At 44.6% G+C, this 25,061-nt stretch overlaps 1 protein-coding gene across 8 annotated transcripts in view; it reads right to left on the minus strand.

Annotated features, from left to right (window-relative positions):
* LOC137627679 (zinc finger protein 160-like) overlaps window positions 1-25,061 on the minus strand; it is a 147,650-nt gene that overhangs the window by 116,784 nt on the left and 5,805 nt on the right. For all 8 annotated transcript variants that reach the window (XM_068358875.1, XM_068358877.1, XM_068358878.1 and 5 more), the window contains exons 2-4: window positions 16,441-16,541; window positions 12,214-12,446; window positions 9,354-9,470 (exon numbers count right to left, since the gene is read on the minus strand). In XM_068358875.1, the coding sequence (XP_068214976.1) occupies window positions 9,354-9,470; window positions 12,214-12,446; window positions 16,441-16,504 (414 nt within the window). In that variant the 5' untranslated portion in view covers window positions 16,505-16,541. The remainder of the gene's footprint in view (window positions 1-9,353; window positions 9,471-12,213; window positions 12,447-16,440; window positions 16,542-25,061) is intronic.

Consider the following 25,061-nt stretch of genomic DNA (forward strand, 5'->3'; position numbering starts at 1 on the left):
GCCTTTGGTGCTAAATGGGAATGCACCACTGCAACTATCAAATCTTTTACATATTCTTGTTACAATGTAGTGGTAGAGTAAGTTTAACTAGTGGTAGAGTAAGTTTAACTAACTAAAAACCAATTCATATGAGAAAAAAAACTCTTACTAGTAGCTGTAGTTAAAATGCCCCAAAATTATAAAAGTAACAAAGAACTATTAAAATAGAAAAATCATGCATTCCATTACAGGCTAATGAATTGTTTACGTCTATGATATGTTACTTGTTGAAACTAGCAAAAATTAAAGTACCAGTTTAGACAATTAATTATAATTTGTATCAAAAGTTTTATATAAATTATGAGACAGAATATTTCTGATCAGTTAGGAAAATCACGCCAAAAATTATCATCACTACAAGTAACTGTAAAAGCAAAATGTTAAAAAACCCTATCCCAAAAAGGAAAGCTGCCTAGTAATGGAAAAGAAACAAGAATACAGATTAAACATTAAAAAGAAAAAAATTAAACCAATATCATATGACTTATATTAATATTACTATGAAAAGTGGAGTGTGAAGGTTTTGAAAATGAAAATCAAATATGAAGATAATGAAAAAGATGAGGAAAAAGCACCCTCTTAAGAAACCAACAGCCATATTTGGTCCTTTTATGAATAGTCTACGAATTAGTCATTCCATTTTAAGTGATTAAATACACTACCAGAGGTACTGTGCAACTGGAACATATAAACAAGGGAAAATGAGACTTAAGACTTCTACCGTAGGGTGTTTGGAGATTATGTTAATGCACCTACTATGCTATTGAAAAAAATGGACAAGTATTGAAGGAAACTACATTTTCTGCTGAAAACCATGTACGCATTTATTCAAATTATGACTGATCATATACTATTACCAACATACAGAATACCTATTTCAAAGTGTAATTTACAATAGGAAATTCACTAAAATTTTGAGAAAGATAAAGGAGTTACAAAAGCTACGTCGATCTGAAATCTTAGAAGTTTCCTTCTTTGTGAGAAAAGCAGCACATTGTTGAGGGCACTACATTCTGTTCAAGACTGAACTCAAGTGGCAAAACGGCAGTGCGTGCGGTCCTTTTGTGAAACACAGAGCAAGGTAGCAGGTTTTTTAGCACTACTTCATATCGATACTTAAATTTGATGGGAAATTTTCAAGTAAATACCCTATTAACAGAACATATTGGTGACCAAGCGGGGTATATCGATGTCTCTTCCCAAAGTACAATTCTTAACATGCAGTGCTTCTCCATCTCTCTCTCTCTCTCTCTCTAAAAAGTGAGAGAAATCATCCCAGAGGGGAAAAGGAGGACAGGACCTTTTATTCCTACATGCAGTGCAAGTACACGTCTTCATGAGAAAAGAGCACAGGTTGCAGCCGCGTTCTTGTAAGAATGTGCGCACGAGTCCCTTGTTTGAGATGGTGTCCCATTCATTATCTTTGTTGAAAGGAGTCAAGGGGACTCCTGAAGCAACACTGTCTCATCCTTGTGAAGGAAAATGGTAGGAATTAAATATTCAAATCTCTTGTAGACCAGTCTTTGGACTCATTCTTCCAATAGGGGAAAAAAGTGCGGAGCCCTTCTATCCTAACTGGAAGTGTGAGGAGACGAAGCTGAGGCAGAAGTAAAGGAGGAACTTCAAGTCCTCCTACTAAGTGCCGTTTGGGCAGATGATGCTCCTATGGAGAAAAGGTCACAGAATCTCCATGAAACATTGGCAAAATGTTATTTTTATTAATAAAATAAATTTTTGAATATACTTACCCGATAATCATGTAGCTGTCAACTCCGTTGCCCGACAGAATTCTATGGAGGGATACGCCAGCTATCACAATACTAGAAGGGGGTGTACTTACCAGCGCCACCTGTGGCCAGGTACTCAATCATTTGTTGTTGACACCTCCTCAATTATTCCTCGGTCCACTGGTTCTCTCTGGGGAGGAAAGGGAGGGTCGATTAAATCATGATTATCGGGTAAGTATATTCAAAAATTTATTTTATTAATAAAAATAACATTTTTCAATATTAAACTTACCCGATAATCATGTAGCTGATTCACACCCAGGGAGGTGGGTGAAAACCAGTGTACATGATTAAAGGATAGCTAAGTATCCCATATTTCATATAACAGTTATCTCAAATAACAATGAAATAATAAGTACCTGGTAAGGAAGTCGAATAGAACCGTTACTCTGCCTTTTATTTAAAGTTCGTCTTCCTTACTGAGCGCAGCGTTCCTCTTGGAGGCTGAATCAACCCAAAGGTGCCAAAGTACAAGGGGTTGCAACCCTACTAAAGGACCTCTACCAAACCTTTAACCCAGGCGCTTCTCAAGAATGAATAGACCACCCGCCAAATCCAAGGATGCGGAAGGCTTCTTAGCCTACCGTAACAACCATAAAAACAACAATAAAAGTATTCAAGAGAAAGGTTAAAAAGGTTATGGGATTAAGGGAATGTAGTGGCTGAGCCCTCACCTACTACTGCACTCGCTGCTACGAATGGTCCCAGGGTGTAGCAGTTCTCGTAAAGAGACTGGACATCTTTCAGATAAAATGATGCAAACACTGACTTGCTCCTCCAATAGGTTGCATCCATAATGCTCTGCAGAGAACGGTTTTTATTAAAGGCCAACGAAGTAGCTACAGCTCTTACTTCGTGGGTCCTTACCTTCAGCAATGCAAGGTCTTCCTCCTTTAAGTGAGAATGTGCTTCTCTGATCAGAAGCCTTATATAGTACGAAAGCCCATTCTTGGACATGGGTCTCGAGGGTTTCTTGATGGCACACCATAAGGCTTCTGACTGTCCTCGAATAGGTTTAGACCTCTTCAGATAATATTTGAGAGCTCTGACAGGGCAAAGAACTCTCTCTAGTTCGTTACCTACCATGTTGGAGAGGCTAGGTATTTCGAACGATCTAGGCCAAGGACGTGAAGGAAGCTCGTTCTTTGCTAGGAATCCAAGCTGAAAAGAACATGTTGCAGATTCGGTTGTGAAACTAATGTTCTTGCTGAAGGCATGAACCTCACTGACTCTCTTAGCTGTTGCAAGGCAAACGAGAAAAGCAGTCTTGAGGGTAAGATCCTTGAAGGAAGCTGACTGGAGAGGTTCGAACCTAGATGTCATAAGGAACCTTAAGACTACGTCTAGATTCCAGCCTGGAGTGGAAAGACGACGTTCTTTAGACGTCTCAAAAGACTTGAGAATGTCTTGAAGGTCCTTGTTGGAAGACAGGTCCAAACCCCTGTGGCGGAGAACTGAGGCCAACATGCTCCTATACCCTTTAATCGTAGGTGTTGAAAGGGATCTCTCATTCCTAAGATGAAGAAGGAAGTCAGCTATTTGGATCACAGAGGTATTGGTAGAGGATATTGAATTGGCTCTACACCAGCTTCGGAAGACCTCCCACTTAGACTGGTAGACTCTACGAGTGGAAATTCTTCTAGCTCTGGCAATCGCACTGGCTGCCTCCTTCGAAAAGCCTCTAGCTCTAGCGAATCTTTCGACAGTCTGAAGGCAGTCAGTCGAAGAGCGTGGAGGTTTGGGTGCAACCTGTCTACGTGTGGTTGACGTAGAAGGTCCACTCTTAGAGGTAGAGTCCTGGGGAAGTCGACTAGCCATTGAAGTACCTCTGTGTACCATTCTCTTGCAGGCCAAAGGGGAGCAACCAGCGTCAGCCGTGTCCCTTCGTGCGAGACGAATTTCTGCAGAACTTTGTTTATTATCTTGAACGGAGGGAATGCGTACAGGTCGAGATGGGACCAGTTCAGAAGAAAAGCATCCACATGAACCGCTGCAGGGTCTGGAACAGGGGAACAATAAAGCGGAAGTCTCTTGGTGATGGAGGTGGCAAACAGATCTATGGTAGGTTGACCCCACAAGGTCCAAAGTCTGTTGCACACACTCTTGTGGAGGGTCCATTCCGTGGGAATGACCTGATTCCTTCTGCTGAGGCGATCCGCTGAAACATTCATATCGCCCTGGATGAACCTCGTGACCAGTGTGAGGTTTAGACCTCTTGACCAAATGAGGAGGTCCCTTGCGATCTCGTAAAGGCTCCTCGAATGGGTCCCTCCTTGCTTGGAGATGTAAGCCAAGGCTGTGGTGTTGTCTGAATTCACCTCCACCACTTTGCCTAGCAGGAGGGACTTGAAGTTCAACAGGGCAAGATGAACTGCTAACAGTTCCTTGCAGTTGATGTGGAGTAATCCTTGTTCCTTGTTCCATACTCCTGAGCATTCCCGTCCGTCCAAGGTCGCACCCCAGCCCGAGTCCGATGCATCCGAGAAGAGATGAAGATGGGGGGTCTGGATGGCCAATGATAGACCCTCCTTGAGAAGGAGATTGTGCTTCCACCACAGGAGAGTGGTCTTCATCTCTTGGTTGATAGGGATAGAGACTGCTTCTAGAGTCGAGCCCTTGTCCCAATGAGCCGCAAGATGGAATTGAAGAGGGCGGAGGTGGAGTCTCCCTAGCTCGACAAACAGGGCCAGTGATGAGAGGGTCCCTGTGAGACTCATCCACTGTCTCACTGAGCAATTGCTCCTCTTCAGCATGCTCATGATGCACTCTAGGGCTTGGTTTATCCTGGGGGCCGAAGGAAAAGCCCGAAAATCCCGACTCTGAATCTCCATTCCCAGGTACACAATGGATTGGGAGGGAATGAGTTGAGATTTCTCTATATTGACTAATAGACCTAGGTCTCTGATTAGATCTAAAGTCCAAGAGAGGTTCTCCAGACAACGACGACTCGTGGAGGCTCTCAACAGCCAGTCGTCTAGGTAGAGGGAGGCTCTGATGTTCGATAAGTGCAGGAATTTCGCTACATTCCTCATCAGATGAGTAAAGACCATAGGAGCTGTGCTTAGGCCAAAACACAGGGCTTGGAACTGATAGACAACCTTTCCGAAAACGAATCTCAGGAAAGGTTGGGAGTCTGGATGAATGGGAACGTGAAAGTATGCATCTTTCAAGTCCAACGAGACCATCCAGTCCTCCTGTCTGACCGCTGCTAAGACCGACTTGGTCGTCTCCATTGTGAACGTCTGCTTGGTGACATACTCGTTGAGAGAGCTGACGTCCAGCACCGGTCTCCAACCTCCTGTCTTCTTGGCCACAAGAAAGAGACGGTTGTAGAAGCCCGGGGATTGATGGTCCCGGACTATAACCACTGCCTTCTTCTGCACAAGTAGCGACACCTCCTGTTGCAATGCTAGCCTCTTGTCCTCTTCTTTGTAGTTGGGAGAGAGGTTGATGGGCGATGTGGTCAGAGGCGGTTTGAGGCAGAATGGAATCCTGTAACCGTACCTCAGCCAACTGACAGACTGTGCGTCTGCACCTCTCTTCTCCCAGGCTCGCCAGAAGATCTTGAGTCTGGCTCCTACTGTTGTCTGGAGAATCTGAGAGTCAGTTCTTTCCCTTAGATGTCCTGGGTCCTTTCCTAGACTTGCTCCTGTGAGAGTCTGGACGGGAGCTTCCTCGGCTGGGGGCTCTACCACGAAAGGGCGGTATGAACCTCGTAGCCGGGGTATCAGCCACTGGGGAGCGATAAGTCTTGGGGACAGAGGTGGTAACCTTAGACTTACGAGCCGATGAGGCTACAAGATCGTGCGTGTCCTTCTGTATCAGGGCAGCCGACAAGTCCTTAACTAGCTCCTCGGGAAAGAGGAACTTTGAGAGTGGAGCAAAAAGGAGTTGTGACCGTTGGCACGGTGTAATGCTGGCGGAGAGGAAGGTACACAGTTGTTCCCTTTTCTTCAACACCCCTGATACAAATAACGACGCTAGCTCACCCGATCCATCTCTGATGGCCTTATCCATGCAGGACATAATTAGCATGGCAGAATCTTTGTCCGCAGGAGAGGTTTTCTTGCTGAGGGCTCCCAGGCACCAGTCGAGAAAGTTGAACATTTCGAAAGCTCTGAACAACCCTTTCAGAAGATGATCCAGGTCTGAGAAGGTCCAACAAACCTTCGAGCGTCTCATCGCAGTCCTCCTAGGCGAGTCCACCAGACTTGAGAAGTCAGCCTGGGCAGAGGCAGGAACTCCCAAGCCTGGTGCTTCCCCTGTGGCATACCAAACGCAACCTTTCGAAGCGAGCTTCGTTGGAGGGAACATGAAGGAAGTCTTGCCAAGGTGTTGTTTAGACTGAAGCCACTCCCCTAAGATCCTTAAAGCCCTCTTGGAGGATCTAGCTAGGACAAGCTTAGTATAGTTGGACTTAGCTTGTTGTACGCCCAGCGAAAACTCAGATGGAGGAGAGCGGGGAATAGCAGAGACGAAGTGGTCTGGGTAAATCTCCCTGAGTAGAGCCAAGACCTTTCGAAAATCAATAGACAATGGAGAAAGCTTAGACTCCTCCACGTCTGATGAGGGATCAAGGTGTGCCTCCTCATCATCCGACACTTCATCAGCAGAGGGTAGCGAAGCGATAGGACCAGAATGCTGAACCGCAGAGTCAGAACGGGTAGGAACAATAACAGAGGTTTCCTCATCTTGAGGGAAAACCTGAGGCTCAGACTGCATAGGCTGAACAACAGACGAAGCAGAAGGCAGGCGCATGGGTGAAGGAGGTTGACTCCTAGCAAGAGTTGAACCCAAGGATTGCACAAGCTGAGCGGAGGACGGAGGCGGAGTAGTCCGTTCCTGTTCCTGTGAGATGAGTGGAGCATGAAGAGGTTGAGGCTGCGCAGAACAAGGTAAAGTTCTCGCAAGCTGAGGCTCCTGAGGCGCAAGTCCAGGGTGTAGAGGAGCTTGCCTAGAGGAGGGTTGAGCTCGCTGCAGCGATGGTTGAGCAGACAGACTCACGGAGGGGAGAGGTTGTTGTACCCCAACCGAGAGTTGCACCACTGGTGGAGCAGCAAGGGGAGGAGGAGGAAGAGTGGAATAACTCTCCTGATCCCAAAGCAAGGGTTGCCTTAAAGAAGGCTGAGGCTGAACAACACTGGGAACAGCAAACTCCGAAAGTGGCTCAACATCGTACGCCTGGCAGATGGTGCTGCGACCAGGCGGAGCAGGTGCAGGCTGGGCGAGCACAGGCGGAGCGAGAACAGGTGGAGGGAGTGTAGGCGGAGGAGGAGGTGCAACACTCTCAGCCCGACACTCACGCATCAAGTCCGAAAGCTGAGCTTGCATGGACTGAAGCAGGGTCCACTTGGGGTCGGCAGAAACGATAACAGACTGAGGTAAAGTCACAGTCGGGCTCTGTATAGGCAGAACCTTACTCCTCTTGGGCGGAGTACAGTCGACCGATGACTGAGGCGAGTCGGAGCTGAGCCAATGACTACAACCTGGCTGAGCACTCGCTGACTGAACTCTCCGTTTAAGCGGTCTCGAGACCTGAGACCAACGTTTCTTCCCTGCATGTTGATCAGCGGACGAGAAGACGGGCTCAATCGTCTGCAGGTGGGAGTGACGGTCTAAGGAAGACACGCCCGCAACCACCGAGGATAATTCTGTGCGCCTAACAAGGCCTGTCGAACCCTTAAGCCCTTCGACATTGCTTCTCCCCTGGGCATGGGAGCTTGCAAGAGGTCCCGGACTGGGAGGACGACTGGCTCGCACAGAAAAATCCTCACGCACCACACTGGCACCACTAGCACTTGGCACTGCACAGACACTAGCACTCGTCACAGCACTGGCACTATTTCCACCCACTGCACTCTTGACCTTCAGTTCTTTAACCTCGGCCATCAGAGACTTATGGTCACTTACCACTGATTCTACTTTATCTCCTAAAGCCTGAATAGCACGCAAAACAGTTGACATATCAGGCGGAGGGCACACAGTAGGTTCGGGGGTAGCCACTACAGGGGTAGGAAAAGGTAGGGGATCATGAGGTGAGGAAAACATAGAAGAGTGAGAAGAACTTCTCCTAACTCTACCTCTCTCTAACTTAGATGAATATTTTAAAAGACGGACAAAATCCAATTCCGAAAGTCCGGCGCACTCCTCACATCGATTTTCTAATAGACAGGGCCTGTCCCTACAGTCAGAACAAGCGGTGTGAGGATCTACCGAGGCCTTCGGAATACGCCTATTGCAAGACCTACATCGTCTATGGGAGGGAGCTTGCGAAACGTCAGACATCTTGTTTCAAAGAGTTAGCCAAAGGGTGATCCAAAAACAAGCAAAAATTCATTAACCGTTAACCAGTATTTATATAAAAGCTATCTAGCTAATATAAAAAGGATTCCAGTAATGCGACAGCCGTTAATCTAAGAGAATACTTCACCAAATATCCATGAATAAACTCGAAGACCATAAGCGTATCCCAGAACGTCTAGCCGGAAGCACGACAGAGGAATAATTGAGGAGGTGTCAACAACAAATGATTGAGTACCTGGCCACAGGTGGCGCTGGTAAGTACACCCCCTTCTAGTATTGTGATAGCTGGCGTATCCCTCCATAGAATTCTGTCGGGCAACGGAGTTGACAGCTACATGATTATCGGGTAAGTTTAATATTGAAAAACCAGATGTTATGTCCTTAATGCCTTTCGCAGAACAGGAAGACACTAAAGGAAATCCGCTTCACACTCAGTTAATGCAAAACATTTTTCCTCTGTTGGAGCACATCAATGTCTATGGATTGCTAAACTCATTAGGAATATGGTGTTGTATTCGTCACCAAGCCACACAAGTGACGGAATAATCAACAAACAGGAACACTGCCTAATATGAACAAGAATGTGGATATCAGCAGGTTTGCACAGAAAACTGCCACAGCAAGTTATCGGGATACCACTGGAAATAAGTACTGTACTGCCTTCTATATATCATACACCAATGGCTATCTGCTTACACGATCTAAAAGAAAAACAAAAGGGGACCAGAAGTACATCTGTACTATCTACCAGCTGAAAACAAAGTAAGATTCAGTAGCCTTTCAGATTACTGGCATTTACCTACCACCCAGTTATAACTACTGCCAGCTCAATACCGTTTTAATAGTCATATCCAGCTTCAATAGCATACTGTTATTAAACGACAGGGGTTTGTATTTATGTAGGAGCTAATAACTGAATACTGAGAAAGATTTACAACTATTTGAATCTAATTTCAAACACACATGTATATTACTACTTCTGTATTCAATGTTAATGTTTAGAATTACTGTAGTTATTAGGGCAAATATAGGGATGTTTAAACCCATATCTGAAAAGCTTAGAAATTCTATAAACATTAGCCTTATTTCTTTAGTTACTATGGCTTTGGCAAAAGATTAAATTCTAGTAAAGCTTTAGATCCTAATTACCATATTACAACAAAAACTAATATTAGAACAATTATCAAGAGTTCATGACTCAACAGAATAATTCTGCCAAATCACCTTGTCTTTTGAAGATTCCTCTCTTCCAACCTGAGCATTTTCCACAAAATAATACGTCTGTGTCTCACAGTCAAAAGATGACGATCTATTTGCAGATCTATTACAAGCAACATACAACTGAAAATAAGAAGAACCCTCTATAAAAGTCTTAATAACATATTCTTTTAATATGGTAACTACAATATAGTACAGTGCATTTGCATTTTCATAAATCCATAGTTTTGGTTAATATATAATAACTTTGTTATATCATACACTGGAATCTGGATAAATGAACAGCTATAAAATTTTTGCTGTAACATTTACTTTAAAAAAGCCCATCTTCAAAGAGCTTAGAGAAGTTAGCTGAAGGATCAAATTTATTAAACAATATGTCTAAACTTACAAAACTATATGTACAATATTGCCTGCCTCTAGATACAAAATTAATTAGTTCAGGAGTGGCTTTTGTATCATGATTTTGTTTTCGTAAATTGCCAATTTGTTCCAAGCCCTACAAAAAAAAAAAAAGCTATAACCATAATGAAATATAGCCAAATACATATGAATCCTTCAGTATACCAACCCTAACTGTCAATACCTGTAAATAAAGTAGTTATTAGAACATAATGCAATAATGAATAGAAAATACAATGCATAAAGTACAATACTGTACATATTCGAAATATAAACTACAGTACTGTACTTTTATTAAAGTTACCCTTACTGTAGAGAGGTACGTTTCCTATCATGTATAACCAAACCGTTTTCTTCAACTCGCGCATATTGTTAAACGGTAACTATCTTATTGTTCAATAAAAGAATTAATATTTATTGGTGATACTTTAAATAAATAACTTACATGCTTTTTTACACCCTCGTATTTTTAAGCTATTTTGTTGAAATACAATCAAGATTCACTGATGTTAATATGTATGTGAACTTACTTTCTAGACTGAATAAAGTTCAACTGTTCAGTAAAAAAAATTTCTAAATGTTATTTATTTACCGAAATGAATAATATATTGCTAATGTTTTGATATATGTATTAGCATTGTGCATATGTATATAATGTACATACACACACTACAGAACTGTTCATTGTGTTTTTAAATTCAAAAATTCACTTATAATTATAGTAAATTAAAAGTAAATAAATAATCATGATATTAAAAGGAAAAAACATGTTACAATCAGTTATTCATTTACTGAAATGAAAGAAAAATATATCATTAATGTGTTTAATATACGTAGTAGCATTGTGCATTCATACATACAATACAATTAAGTGTAAATAAATAATCATGACATTAAAAGGAAAAAAATTTATTATAAATTGTACCACACAAGTTCGGTTACACTAAAAATGTACTACTATTAAAGGACTGGAATATGTATTGTTAAGAAAAATACAAATTACTTTAAATTTTGTGAATGTGTGTTTTTTCAGTACCAACCGGCATGTATTTAAATTTATTTCTTATGGCGCCATACTAAGAGACATACGAATAAGAGAATGATAGATGAATAGTTAAGGGCTTTAATATGCATTGAGAAAAATATCTTTTTAGGAATACTGTGCCTTGTTTCAATGAAGTAATGTCCTGTACAGTATTATGTAGTAAAGTGAACACTTCTGTCGACAAGACTGCATAATACTTTCTAAACAAATAACAAACATGGAGATGGCACTACATGTGGTCATATATAAATGCTTATCTTGTATATATTTACATCAGCTTAGACATGTATATAGTAATGTACAAGATAAAATAATGACCATGAGAAATGGAAAGTTGACAGCACTGTATCATGGGATTGTTCTTAATAGATGATACATTAAGTTTTAATAGTGAGACACAGTACTGCTTATGTATCTGACTAAGGTTTCAAATATTTGAGACATTTTGTTTTTCAAGTGCCATAATTATGGGTGTATTTCAAGTAGAATACTGAATGGTCGTTTCTCTTATTTTATACTAAATTACTATACTGCCATTGCAATTGTGGTTTGAATAAGTTTTATTTCGCTAAGTTTGATTGTATATGATAGGCTATGAAAACTTTTAGGTTATGTCTAGGGGGTTTGGGGGTAGCTTAAAACTGGCAAAATATTCTACTATCACATTCACATGTCAATGTTGACCACATCCCTTTGAATGTATTACAGCAGAAAAAAAAGAGAGGTTGCTGTACTTGAAACCATAGTTTATTGAAATCACCTGGCAATGATTATACCTAGTTCAAAATCATTTGCATTCACATATGACATCAAAAATTGTAAACAAGTTACTAATACTTCATTGTATGGTATTTTCAATTGCAAGTATTTATAAAGGATGAGTTTGATCACTTAAGTGAGATAAAGCAGGACAATTAAGCTATAATGGAAAGAACAGCTCTATCAGGGACATTAAAAAAAGGGGGGGGGGAGGTTCTGGAGGTGTGACTGAAAAATGCAGGGGATTGGGAAGATAACATTGCAATTTTATTAGCTAAAAGACTGTATGTTTAGCAGGTATAAAATCAACTGAGATTTCAAAGAAAGATATGGCCTATCACATAGTGAAAAGGGGAGAAATCAAGGAAAAAGGGAGAGAAATCAAGGAAAATGGGGGAGAAATCAAGGAAAAGGGGGGAGAAATCAAGGAAAAAGGGGGAGAAATCAAGGAAAAAGGGGGTGGACATGAAAAACTCTGACTAATCAGCAGAAGTCCCATAAAATCCTGGAGAATAGGTACAGATGAAGGTTTGATTCTAAGGTAAAATAAAGAAGTGTCCACAGTGAAGAGATTAGTGGAAACAACTCTTCTCACATCTAATTACATGAAAGACTAACTCAGTGATAAATATTTCTTTCTTACTAATAAGGGTAACCTACCTGAGATGATATTCCCTGAGGTTCTTGAAAAACATCTCCTGACCAATCAGTTCCACGATCCACTACCTGACCTCTTGTCTTTGTCAAAGTGTCCTCCTCTTCTTCTTCTTCTTCCTTAATGATTATAGGTAACGAACTCCAATCTTCTGGAACAAGTCTACGAAGTGCTAGCACGCTACTAGAGTCTCCGGTACACGAAATGTCCCTCTTTGCTTCCTTAGGTACTCGACCACCTTCGCAAAGTGAAAAAAATAATTACCTTTAGAAACCAACTGCAAAACAATAAATTATGAAACCCACACATTTCAATAGACCTTGGCAGAAATATGACAATTTTTTCAATACTTTCTATTTTCCCTAACTATACAAACCTAAGTCCTTTACTATAGGAGAATAACAACAGCAAAGTTGGAACATGGTAGGTAAAACTTTTTACTAAGTGTAAACTATCTGTCAAAAGCAGGGTGGCACCTGCTCATAGCTACTCACTTTGACTACAGAAAGGACTTGATTGAGAGTTGTTGTTGGCAGGAAAGTTTGAGTTAAGGACTCAAGTTTGCAGTTAGGAAAAATACAAATTACTTTAAAAATTTGTCATTTGTTCCTAGACTAATATAAACCATCATCCTATACTACAAGAGACTTACTATTAGGTAGGTGGAAGTCACCATTACAAATGGCTGAAATTCTACCTAAGATCTAAGGACTCATATATAATGGTAGAGCTAGAGTCCTTACCCCTAGTGAACCATAAACATGCTTGAGGAGGATCACGACTTGCAGCTAAAAGCACCTGTTGTAAACTTGGCAAAAATAAAGGGCTTGTCCAAAGCTGATGTGAATACAACCAAATTATGGACTAATAGATTTCCTTAGATAGATCACACTCCCCCTCATACGGTGTGTGGGGGGAAAATCTCTCGTGTTTACATACACGGTAGGTGAAAGCAATCTGATTTTACACAAACTTGAGGCTGAGTTCAGCTGGCGAAGCTTCCAAAGAGAAGGGAAGATTGAAAAAATTGAGGCCAGTCATTCGTGGTTTTCATTCCAGACTTATCCATAACCTTGGCCTTCAACCTAAAGTCACTTGTCCTGTAAGAGGAGCTGAAATAGCTAAACCCCCTGCTGAGCAGCTACTACAGGTCCCAAAGTGAACTTGTTCATGGACCTGAGTCACATTCTGCAGGTAATGGGCTTGAGAAAAGACAGTCATTTCTGAACACCTATGCCACAGAGTATTTGTAATTAAAGGCCAGTCAGATAATAATTCCTCTAATATCATAGGCTTAAACTTATACCCGACTCACAGATGGGGATGAAAGAGATTGTGAGATAACTTCCCTTAATCAGAAGGAAATGGTGCTTTTTTTTTCCCTGTGCTGTTCTAAAGTGTTGTAGGCAAGGTATGGCCAACCTGGTATGCTTAAGGTAGGCTCACAATACCCTTACAGGACAAAGTAACAGCTGGTCAGGATCCTCAGTTACCTCTCAGACTTAAAACCTGAAAAGATATAAATTGTGGGGGATATAAATTGTGGGTAGCTAGACGATGGATTCTGGGTTTTGGCAATAAACCTCCATCCCGTTAAATGGGTGATGTCTAATGAGAGTCCATGAAGTTTACCGACATTCTTTGCCGAGGCTAAGTGAGCAGGAACACCATTTTCAATGTAAGATTCCTGTCAGTGCCTCGCCTTAACGATTTGTAGGGTGCCCTCTTCAAGGAATAAGGTAAGATTCCTGTCAGCGCCTCGCCTTAACGATTTGTAGGGTGCCCTCTTCAAGGAATAAGGTAAGATTCCTGTCAGCGCCTCGCCTTAACGATTTGTAGGGTGCCCTCTTCAAGGAATGCAAGACTTTGACGATGTTCCAGGAAAATGGACTCGCTTCAACTGGAGGGCAGGCCTGCTCAAAGCTCCATATGAACATGAAAGTTCCTTCACAGAAAAATGCCTACTTCTTTAAGTCTAAAAACTTGACTCAAGGCCAAACAGTACCCTTTTGAAAAAATTGAGCAGTTGCTCCTTGTGGAGATAAAAAAAAAAAAGACTATAATTAATGGAACAGAGACTCAGAAGGGAGAGACATCCCTCTTATGACACTAATCACAGAAGATAGCCTATTAGGCCTGATAGACAGCTGTCGAGGATTTATGGGAAGTATCCAGACACCTGATGTGCTGTCTTGAGAAAAGCCTGTCTTTGAGAGATGCTGAATAACTTCCATGCATGAAGCTGTAGGAACTTCCCTGGCCCAAGGTAAATTCTGATGTATGGTTGACGTGGAAGCTGAGGAAGGTGAGGACATTCTCTTGGGGTCTCTGGCAAAAGAAGCAGTATATTCATGTACCACACCATGAGCAGCCTCTTCAGTGCTATGAGTTTCATGTACATGTTCTGAAATGTTTGGACTTTGTTCAGAACCATTCTTAGAAGGCAGAATGGAGGAAAAGCATAGGCATTGAGGTTGTCCTTGAATGTCACCGCTAGATCTGGTACTGATGGGCAGTAGATCGGAAGCTTGTTGTTCAAAGCTGTCACAAAAAGGTCACTGAAGGGGAACCCCATGAAGTCAGGATCTCTGTCGCTATCCGAAGAATAAAGACCATTCTGCTGCAAGTTATTTACTACCACGTTCTTCTTTCCCTGAATGAACCAGGGTGTGAGGGATAACAAATCGAAAGTCCTCACTGTTAGCTAACATAGTTGACGGGACATTGTTTCTCCCTGCTTGCAGATATAGGACACTATGAAGGCATTGTCGCTCATCAACATCACCGAGTATCCTTTGAAAAGAGGGTAAAATCCTTGAAGGGCCAGTCAGGCTGCCTTCAACTTCAGTATATTGATGTGAACTTATCTGTCTTGCTCTGGCCAATTCCCTGACATCATATAATGACATAAGTGAGCTCCCCATCATTCCTTGGAGGCATCTGTAAACAGATGAAACTCCAGAGGAGAAATCGAGATCTGACTTCCCATTCGAGGGTTTAACTCCTCAAACCACCATTTGGCACTTGCTCACCAAAGATAGAAGATCGTCTAGATATTGAGAAAATGACGACTTCAGCTGCCATTGAAGGAATTAACCGTTCCAGAGATGTCAGATGGCCGAGGAATCTGGCAAAGATGAGCTGATGGACATGACGACACAGGAAGGGGGAGCTACCTCTTACAAGCACGATATCCTATCCTGTGATGGAAAGTCTTCCTTTTATGGTATATAATTCCATCCCCAAATAAACTCAGGAGTAGGGATGAGGGCAGACCTCTCGATTGATATAGGTTAAGAAGCTTGTTTTGAAGGACTAGCAGTCTTACTGTTGATTCTGCAAGAATCATCTAGTCATCCAAGTAGCGAAACAACCCGATTCCATTGGCCCCAGAAAGATACTAGCTCAAACATCCTAGCAAAGACCTCTGGAGCTGTCAACAGACCGAAACAGAGGACCTTGAACTGGAAAACCTTACCGTCGACTATACTCGAAGGTACTTCCTGGACGATGGGAGAACTGGTATCTGGAAATGAGCGTCCCTAAGGTTCAACGTTATCATCAAGTCCCCTGGTCTTATCACCTTGACAAGTGTAGCTGGTGTTTCCATCCTGAACATGGTCTGGTGGACAAACATGTTCAGGGCAGAGATTAAAGACTGACATCCAGGCTCCAAAAATCTTCAAAAGAAAGAATCGTCTTCAAGAAGCTGGGCAGCCCGTCTTCTACCTCCTGCAAAGAGTCCTTCGCCAACCTCTTTCTTATTTCCTTCTGAAAGGTAAGATGTTTTGATGACCCTTGACGATAGGATGATGTCAACATCCGAGGAGGAATCATAGGAGAGAGAAAGATGGTGAACAGAAGGTGATATCCTGAGTGTAGGACGTGGACACGCTAGTCCTCCATTCTGTGAAACCACAACCACCTTCAATTCCTTTGTAGACACCCCCCACTTTCCTCTGCCTTTTTGCCGACCTCGGCTGCATCCTTATTTCTCCCATTCCAGCTCAGTCAAAGATATTCCCTCTTCTAAAGTACAAAGATTTGTATACCCATAGGAAAAAACTTGACTTTTACTGTAACTTTTTATTCCTTGCAAAATTTACGTAATAATTTTGAAATTAAATAGACCTTGGAAACAAATAAAAACAAGAATAATTGAAAATACTGTATGGCTGATGCTTATTAAAACTATATATAAAATCTAAAAGTATAATTAACATCTCACTCACCAATTACTACGCCTTGATAATCATTTGCTTTTCTTTTCAGCGACCTTTTACCATCACTGTCCATTGTTAAATATTGCAAATCAATCACTTCATGGCAAAGTCTGAAAAAGTTAAAAGTATATTAGAATGATGTAACAATCTGTCAAACAGGAAAATACTGTATAGAGTACATGATAAACTACGGAATATAAAATAATTCAACAATTTTAAATTATTCTTGACCACCTAAAATTCTTCAATGACTATCAAAAACTACCCAATACTAACTAAAATAGCATAGCATATGGTAGGGCTATTCATTCAAACAAGGGGTAATTCAATGACATCATTCCTCAAGCAGACACTCCTATGTTTGGGAGTAAAGTCATGATGGATAGGAATTACATCCCTTTGGATTTATGTCTCGAGAGTAAAGATATATTGTCTCAATGTGACCCAATTTAGTAAATATGGTGTTCCCAAATGATCAAAGATTCACTGCTGTGAAAATTCTGTTGTTGTGGTTTCAGTTTTACTCACTTTACCATCACTGACAAATCAAATATTAAACACTAATATATTAGACCATGAAACTCCTGGGAGAGAGAGAGAGAGAGAGAGAGAGAGAGAGAGAGAGAGAGAGAGAGAGAGAGAGAGAGAGAGAGAGAGAGAGAGAGAGAGAGTGTATTGATTTAAAAGCTCAAGATGGAGACTACTGGCGAAATCTAACTGAGGCCCTTTGCATCAATAGGTGAGGGAGCAGATGATGATGATGATGATACAAACATGACAAATTTGGAATAAATTTGTATATTTCTTAACTGCAAAAACCTGGAGCTCTTTACAGTGGGGATATATTTTGGCAATAGCTGAAGCTAGCCATATGACTTTTAAGTGAGATTAACTACCCACTGCGGGGGGAGAGCTCGGGGAAGAGTGGCAACCCCACTCACACCTGTATTAGTAACAATATGACAACTTTGGAAGTAATATGATAAATTCGTAGGTAATTTGTATTTTTCCTAACACTACAAACCTTAGCTATTTATTAGGGGTATTACTTTCGGCGTAGCTGAAATGACGAGCCATTAAAGCTTAACGAGGGTTAACTACCCACATCGCTAGTTAGTAGGGGGTAGCTTGCTACCACTCCCACTCACACACCTGTGATTTAGCTCACTTTGCTTGGAGGTAGGACTTCAAAGGGGATAGGGCTGGCAGGCAAGTTTGTATAAATAGCTAAGGTTTGTATCGTTTGGTAAAATACAAATTACCTACGAATTTGTCATTTGTTCCGTAACTGGAATACAAACCACGCTATTTATTAGGGGGTGACTCAGCCATTAGGAAGGGTGGACGTCCCTGCCAATCTGGCTTTTGGCTTTACCCAGGGGCTCCTTATCTGAGTATGTCAGTACAGTACTCAAAAATAAGGAGTCCCTGCACCTCGCTAAAACCTTGCTACACGAGGTCCGCGGCCTACGCAAGCTGTGTGTTGAGTTATAGAAGTGTGACCGTCTAGGTAAAGTTATTCCGAGTCTTTAGAAGGAAAAACTGTTGTAACCAAGACTTTCCCGATACCACCTCTCTAGGGTATGAGGACGCAACAGTATTAGTTTTAATACTAGGTACACAAGGGAGCATGGTTTACCTGCAGTGGTTTGAGGTCAGCTTGTGCAGAGAACCCAGGATGCTGCTTTCCCCAAGAGAGGGGAGGATGAAGAAAAACATAAGAGCCAGTTAAACCTTTTAATTCACGCTAACTAAAACCGGGTAACAATGCCCTCAATCTTCTGCTACTTATCCAATAAGGAGCTTGAGGTTTTAAACCAGCTGTTGTGCAGCCACCACAGGACCGATAAAAAACGTATCGAGTCTCCTGTGGGTCATGTAGGTAGTGGGATGTGAACGTAGTCTGACGTTTCCACACCCCAGCCTGAAGAAACTATGTCAATGAGAAGTTTCTCTTGAATGCCAGGGACATAGCTACGCCCCTGACATCATGAGCTCTGGGGCAACGTGAAGGAGGAGGGTCTGGATTCAGTGCATGGTCTATGACCTTGCGAATCCATGCTGATATTGTGTTCTTGGTGACCCTCCTCTTGGTCCTTCGTCAGGATGCCAGAAAATTTTCAATCAATCAATCAATCTTGGTCCTTCCTGTGCTGACGAAGAGTGCAGGCACACGAGGACGGGCTGCGGATGTTTTCTTAAGGTACAGTCTCAAACTCCTCACTGGGCAGAGTAAGAGATGATCAGGGTCATCTGTTACAGAACGAAGACTCGAAATCCGGAAGGAGTCGAATCGTGGATCCGCTACTCCCGGGTTCTGAGTCTTAGCAATAAACTCAGGGACGAAGCTGAACATTACCTCTCCCTATCTTCTTGAATGAGCGATGTAGTATGAGAGACAATGAAGTTCACTGACTCGTTTGGCCAAAGCCAAAGCTAGCAGGAACACCGTCATCCGAGTTAGGTGGCGATCTGTTGCCTGGTGTAATGGTTAATAGGGAGGTCTCTTAAGAGACCTGAGAACTCGAACCACGTTCCAAGGGGGAGGTCTCACTTCAGACTGAGGACAGGTAAGTTCATAACTCCATATGAGTAAAGAAAGTTCTAGCGATGAATAAATGTCCATTCCTTTTAGTCTAAAGGTAAGGCTTAAGGCTGAGCAATAGCCTTTTACTGCTGGGACTGACAGGCGTATTTCTTTACGCAAATATACGAGGAACTCCGCTATTGCTGGAATAGTGGCATCGAGAGGAGAGATTCCCCTTCCACGACCCCAACCACAGAAGACTTTGACTTTCGCAGGTGTGCAGACATCCTGATCGCAACTTGTTGCGAAAATCCTCTCTCAGAGAGGAGATGCTGGATAGTCTCCAGACATGAAGTCGACTTTGTGGAATATGTTGGCATGTGGTTGTTTGAGTAGATCTTGTCGTGGAAGGAGTTCTCTTGGTGGCTCCATTAGGAGTTGCAGAAGGTCTGGAAACCACTCTGCGTGATGCCATAGCGGAGCTATGAGTGTCATTGAAAGGTTGACTGATGTTCTGGCCTTGTTGAGTACCTTCCTCATCAGACAGAACGGGGGAAAGACGTAAACGTCGATGTTGTCCCACCGTTGTTGGAATGCATCTTGCCAGAGAGCCTTGGGGGTCTGGTACTGGGGAACAAGAGAACAGGAGCCTGAAGTTCAGGGCCGTTGCCAAGAGGTCCACAGTCGGAGAACCTCACAAAGTCAGGACTTTGTTGGCTACTTGATGATCCAAAGACCACTCAGTACTCACTATCTGAGATGCTCTGCTCAGATTGTCAACGAGCACATTCCTTTTGCCCAGAATGAAGCGTGCCGATAGTGGTATCGAGTGGACTTCGGCCCATCTCAGTATCTCTACTGCTAGATGGGATAGGTGCTGCGAAAAAGTACCTCCTTGCTTGTTGATGTAAGCCACTACTGTGGTTGTCGCTCATCACCCCCACTGAGTGGCCCGCCCAGAACAGTTGGAACTGTTGAAGGGCCAGAAAGACGGCCTTCATCTCAAGGAGATTTATGTGGAGGTACCCTTCTGACTCTGGCCTGAGGTCGTGTGGTGTAGCACGTGGCTCCCCCACCCTTTTTTTTTTAAGGGTCTGAGATCAGAATCAAATCCGGGGGAAGGACGAGAAGATCCACTCCCTCTCGTAGATTCTCGTCTGGCACCCACCACTCGAGGTCCATCAGTTCTGCTGATCCCATGGGGATCCGGATGTCCGAGAATCGAGAGTCTGATTCCACCGGGAGTTGAGTCGCCACTGGAGGGATCTCATTCTGAGGCGACCATTGGGAACTAGATGGGCCAGTGATGAAAGGTGACTGAGGAGACGTAACCACGTTTGGGCTGGGAGTTCTTCTCGTTTGAGGAAGGGTCTTGCGATCTCCCTCAGCCTTGCTATTCTGTCATCTGATGGGAAGGCTTTGTGGAGATGTTTGTCTATTATCATGCCTAGGTATACCAGTCTCTGTGTAGGAAGCAGGGATGACTTCTTGAGATTTACCATGATCCCCAGACCTTGGTAAAGTCTCAGAAGTTTGTCTCGGTGTTGAAGAAGGGTTGACACTGAGTCTACTAGGATTAGCCAGTCGTCCAGATAGCGGAGGAGACAGATGCCAATGCTGTGTGCTCAAGATGACACTAGGGCAAACACTCTGGTGAAAACTTGAGGTGCTGTGGAAAGACCGAAGCACAGCACCTTAAACTGGTATTTCCTGTTGTCTAGGCTGAATCTTAAGTACTTCCTTGAAGACGGATGGACTGGGATCTGGAAGTACGCATCCTTTAGGCCCAGTGTACACAGGAAGTCCTGTGGTCTTATCGCTAGTCTGACTGTGTCTGCCGTCTCCATGCTGAACGGAGTTTGTTTGACAAACTTGTTCAGGGCTGAGAGGTCGATGACTGGTCTCAAGCCCCCAAACGCCTTTCTTACAAGAAAGAGTCGACTGAAGTGGCCTGGGGACTCGTCGAGGTCCTCCTGGAGAGCGCCATTCTTCAACAGGGTCTGGACTTCTGCCCGAAGGGCCGGCCCCTTTTTTGGTCAGGGGAGGGAGAGATGTTATGAACGGGACGCGATATCCTAGATGAATCACAGATTGTCCAGAGTTGAGCCCCGAGTTGCTTCCACCTGTGCGAGCAACTTTGTAGGCATCCGCCCACTGGTGGACAAGCAGGGGGAGTGCCTATCCTAGCGTTTGCGTTCTCGGCTGCTCCCTCTAAGATTTTTTCCTCCCCTGGAGGCCTTAGTGCCTTTCCTGTCCTTGGCAGAAAAGGGCTTCTTATACACCATTTGTCTTCGCTGCTGTCTTGGTTGTCGTAGTCTTGGTTAGATGGGACTGCTGAGGAGCTGGTGGTTTATAGGGCTTGGATGTCAAAGCCTTATGGAGGAGGGAGCCCTTAGGCTCTAACTGGTGGGCTCCCTCTAGAGAGGAATGCCTGGGCCTAGCTATCTCGATGTTAGGGACTTGTTGGTGGAATCTCTCAGACACTGCGTCTCGACGTTTCAAGATGGTATTTGTCCACAAGTTCGAAACTTGGTGGGCGAGAAACTCGATCGTGTGTGTGCCCGAGAGAAGGAAAGTCTCCATTCTCTTCCTGGTACGTTCCTTGGAGAAATCCTCAGTTCGTACCAGGATTCCCAAGGTCCCTAACCAGATATCAAGCCACGAAGTAGCCTGCATAGCATACTTCGTGACCTTTTCCTGATTAAGGATTTCGGTCACCGAGAAAAAGACCTGCCAGCTGGAGACTCTCTCTAGAGAGACCCCCTTAGTAAGCTCTTCCAAGGAATGGTGGAGAGGATGAGCTAGACTATGCTACTCCAGGATCGCAAAGTACCTCCACCTGTTGGACATGAGGTGGTGGCAGGATCTTGTTGGTAGAGCTGGAACAATGGAAGGAGGCATACTCGGAGAGCTGTAGGGCGATCTTAGCCCTAGCACCCTTCAAACCTTGAGACCAAAGCAGGGCTGCACTGGTCTTTGAGGGCTTCTGGGTGCCAAAGACACGGTCTAAGACCATATCCTTGCCCTCCCGAGGGGGTATCTCTGGATCAGTAAACCTGTTAAGAAGCCTTATAAGAGTTAGGACCTGGCAGAATGCATGTTCTGACTGTTTTTGCTCTCCTTCTGACGTCGGACTTGCAGCTTAGCCTCCATCTTCCAACCCCGAGAGCTCTTCCTGGGGTGGGTCGAGGACATCCCTTAAGTAGCTGACTGTCTCCATCTTGGTATTCCTAGTGGAGGACTTTGGCAAGGTCTTGGAGTCTTTGGGCTCCTTCCAAGGAAGGAGGTAGAACTCCAACATCGAAGGCCTAGATGTCGTATCCTTCCTGATCTCCGATGAAGGTAGGGAACTCTCTGCGTGAGGGGAGGCTTCCTCCGACGGTGGAATGGAGGAGGTCCTTTCCTTACGTGACTCCCTTGGCAAAGGTGAGGTGGGAGAGTATCCCGGGGAAGATACAGGAGTAACTAGCCTTGATGGCCTGACCAGAGTCAGTTTTACCCTCGAGGAAGTGACCACGTCAGAGACTTGTTTTTTCCTCTTCAGGGGGGTGGCAGAAGCCATTGTTCTGTGCCGAGAGTCTGGACCCATAGGCTGCTCCGATGAGCGGCCAGACAGGGCAGGATTGACGGCCTGTGCTACAGCTCTGACTAAGGCACTGAACCATGGCTGCTGACTGACCAATACACTGTCAGAAAGATCTCTTGAAGAGGAAGGGACCGAAGGTTCCCTACGAGGAGTTTCCATTGTAGGTGGGTCCGCTTTAGAAGAAGGCAGTTTTGGGACCCTGAACCCCCTCTGCAGAAGCCTGTTCCCCTTTTCCCGAAGGGCGCGCTGAAAGGCGTTTCCAGGGAGGGGAGTGAGGTGATGATGACTTGACCGAGTGGAGTTCCTGTGCCTGTGCTGGTGAGCGCTGATGCGTAGGCAAGCGTTGGGCGCGCGAGCGCACGGGAGATTGCTGGCGCACAGGGGAGAGCTGGCTTGCGCACGCGAACGAGTGGTGGCGTGCACACGGGGACAAAAGTTACCGCGCGCGTGGGCGAGTGTCGGGTGCACATGGGAGAGATCTGGCAAGCAGGAAAGTGCTGGCGCGTAGGAGACAGATGGCGAGCGCGCTGGGGAGATTGCTGGCGCATGGGCGAGCGTGTAGGCAAGATATGGCACGTATGCGTGGGCGAGTGCGCACAGGGGAGTGATGGTGTGTAGGGGAGTGATGGTGTGTAGGAGAGCGCTGGCAAACAGGTGAATGCTGGCGTGCAAGAGCTCGATGACAGGATTTGACTGGCGCGTTAATTGGCGCGCAGGATGATGCTCAGGAGAGCGTGATGTGGGGCACACATGATGGCGCACGGGAGTGCTGTTGCGCAGGAGAACATTGGTGTGCAGGTAACTAGCGCGTAGGCGAATGTTGGCGCGCAGGTGAGTGTTGGCGCGCAGGTGAGTGCTGGCACGCAGGTAGACACTGGCGCTTAGGAGATCGTGGATGCGTCGATGCAGGAGAGCGCTGGTGCGCATATCATTGGCGTGTGTGCACATGGCATGTAGGAGATCTTTCATCTGGTTGGCGCGTAGGCACATGTTGGCGCGTAAGCACGTGAGGTTGCTGTCCTGTGGGAGCAAGATGGGTGGTGCGCCGTAGCGTTGGTGCCTGACGAGCTGCTAGTGAGCGCTGGTCAGGTTGCATGGGCGCGTGGTGCGCAGTAGCACACTTTGGTGGAGCCTTGTTAGGCCCATGCAGGAACGGCGATGGAAGGTCGGCAGGTCTGTCGGATGGATGGTCGACGTGTGCTTTACAAGGACGACCATCCACCGAAGGGGATCGCGAACGATCTGCAGACAGGTCCAGGACCGAAGTCACAAGACTGGTACCAGGTGCAGTGATGGTCAATCGGTCTACTGTAGAGGTTCCTCTGCGGGGGACTGCATAGACGGCGTTGAACCAAAGAGGCGCCTCCTCACTACAGGTGAAGGAAGGCCTCTAAGGCAAAGAGGAAGGCGAGCCTTCTGACATATGCGCCCTCTGGGGGCCGTTGGATCAGCAGTCCTCCGAAGAGGAGTCTCTGTAAGTGAACTCCCCCGAGGGAGAGAAACACTAGCAGGAGAGACTGATGATGAACTTAGTTTCCTCCTCATAGGATGGTCAGGAACGGGGGAAACTAAGCCGTCAGCTACCGTAGAGCCTAGCCTGGCAGAGGAGATGGGTGAAGCCGCATAAGACACCTCTGACACAACAAAGTCGACAAGTGTCGGGGGATCTACCTCCGACGGTGACGACGACTGCTTGACAGAAGCACCCATGTGGATGAAATCAAGCAAAGCCTCCTTGGAGGGCAAACCCGTGAGCCCCAAATCTGGAAAACAGAAGTTAGTGACAAGGCCTCCCCTGGGGGAAGAGGTGGTGCTGCTTCGCTAAGGGAAGCAACCTCATCTCTCGAGACCCGGGGTTGGACAGAAATGAATTGGTCTACAATACTACTCGATGGTCTCTCGAAAGAGACCGACCGAGTAGGCCTTGGGTTTTTCTTCCTTCGAAGCAACCTTCGAAGGAGAAACATCCCGCTTGGCCTTCTTCTTCCGCCGTCACGAAAACCTCTCCCACTGGGAAGAAGACCACTCCCTACACTCGTTGACACTATTACACCGTTGGCCTCTGCAAGAAGGACAAAGGGCGTGAGGATCGGTCTCGACCGCCGACATGAATGTTCCACAGGGGCGGTTGGGAAGGCCAAAGCAGGTGCGCATGGTCGCAGAGGCCAACTTCACACACACCGTCTATGAGAAAACTAAAAGCAAAATGCATTAATGGCTGCCAATTGTCGGCGAGAATGAAGAGCGGCAACGTCTGTTCACCATCCGAGCCGAAAGCAAAGTGAGCTCAATCACAAGTGTGTGAGGGGGAGCGGTAGCAAGCTACCCTTCCTAAACCCCCGCTAACTAGCAGTGTGGGTAGTTAACCCTCATTAAAAAATTAATGGCTCATCATTTCAGCTACGCTGAAAGTAGTACCCCTATTAAATAGCATGGTTTGTATTCCAGTTAGGGAACAAAATAATATTGCAGAGCCATAGGTTCCTAATAAGAAAACAAGCATGAGCTATAGGGTTC

The sequence above is a fragment of the Palaemon carinicauda genome, chromosome 35 (assembly GCF_036898095.1).
Source record: "Palaemon carinicauda isolate YSFRI2023 chromosome 35, ASM3689809v2, whole genome shotgun sequence".
Classification (NCBI taxonomy): Eukaryota; Metazoa; Arthropoda; class Malacostraca; order Decapoda; family Palaemonidae; genus Palaemon; species Palaemon carinicauda.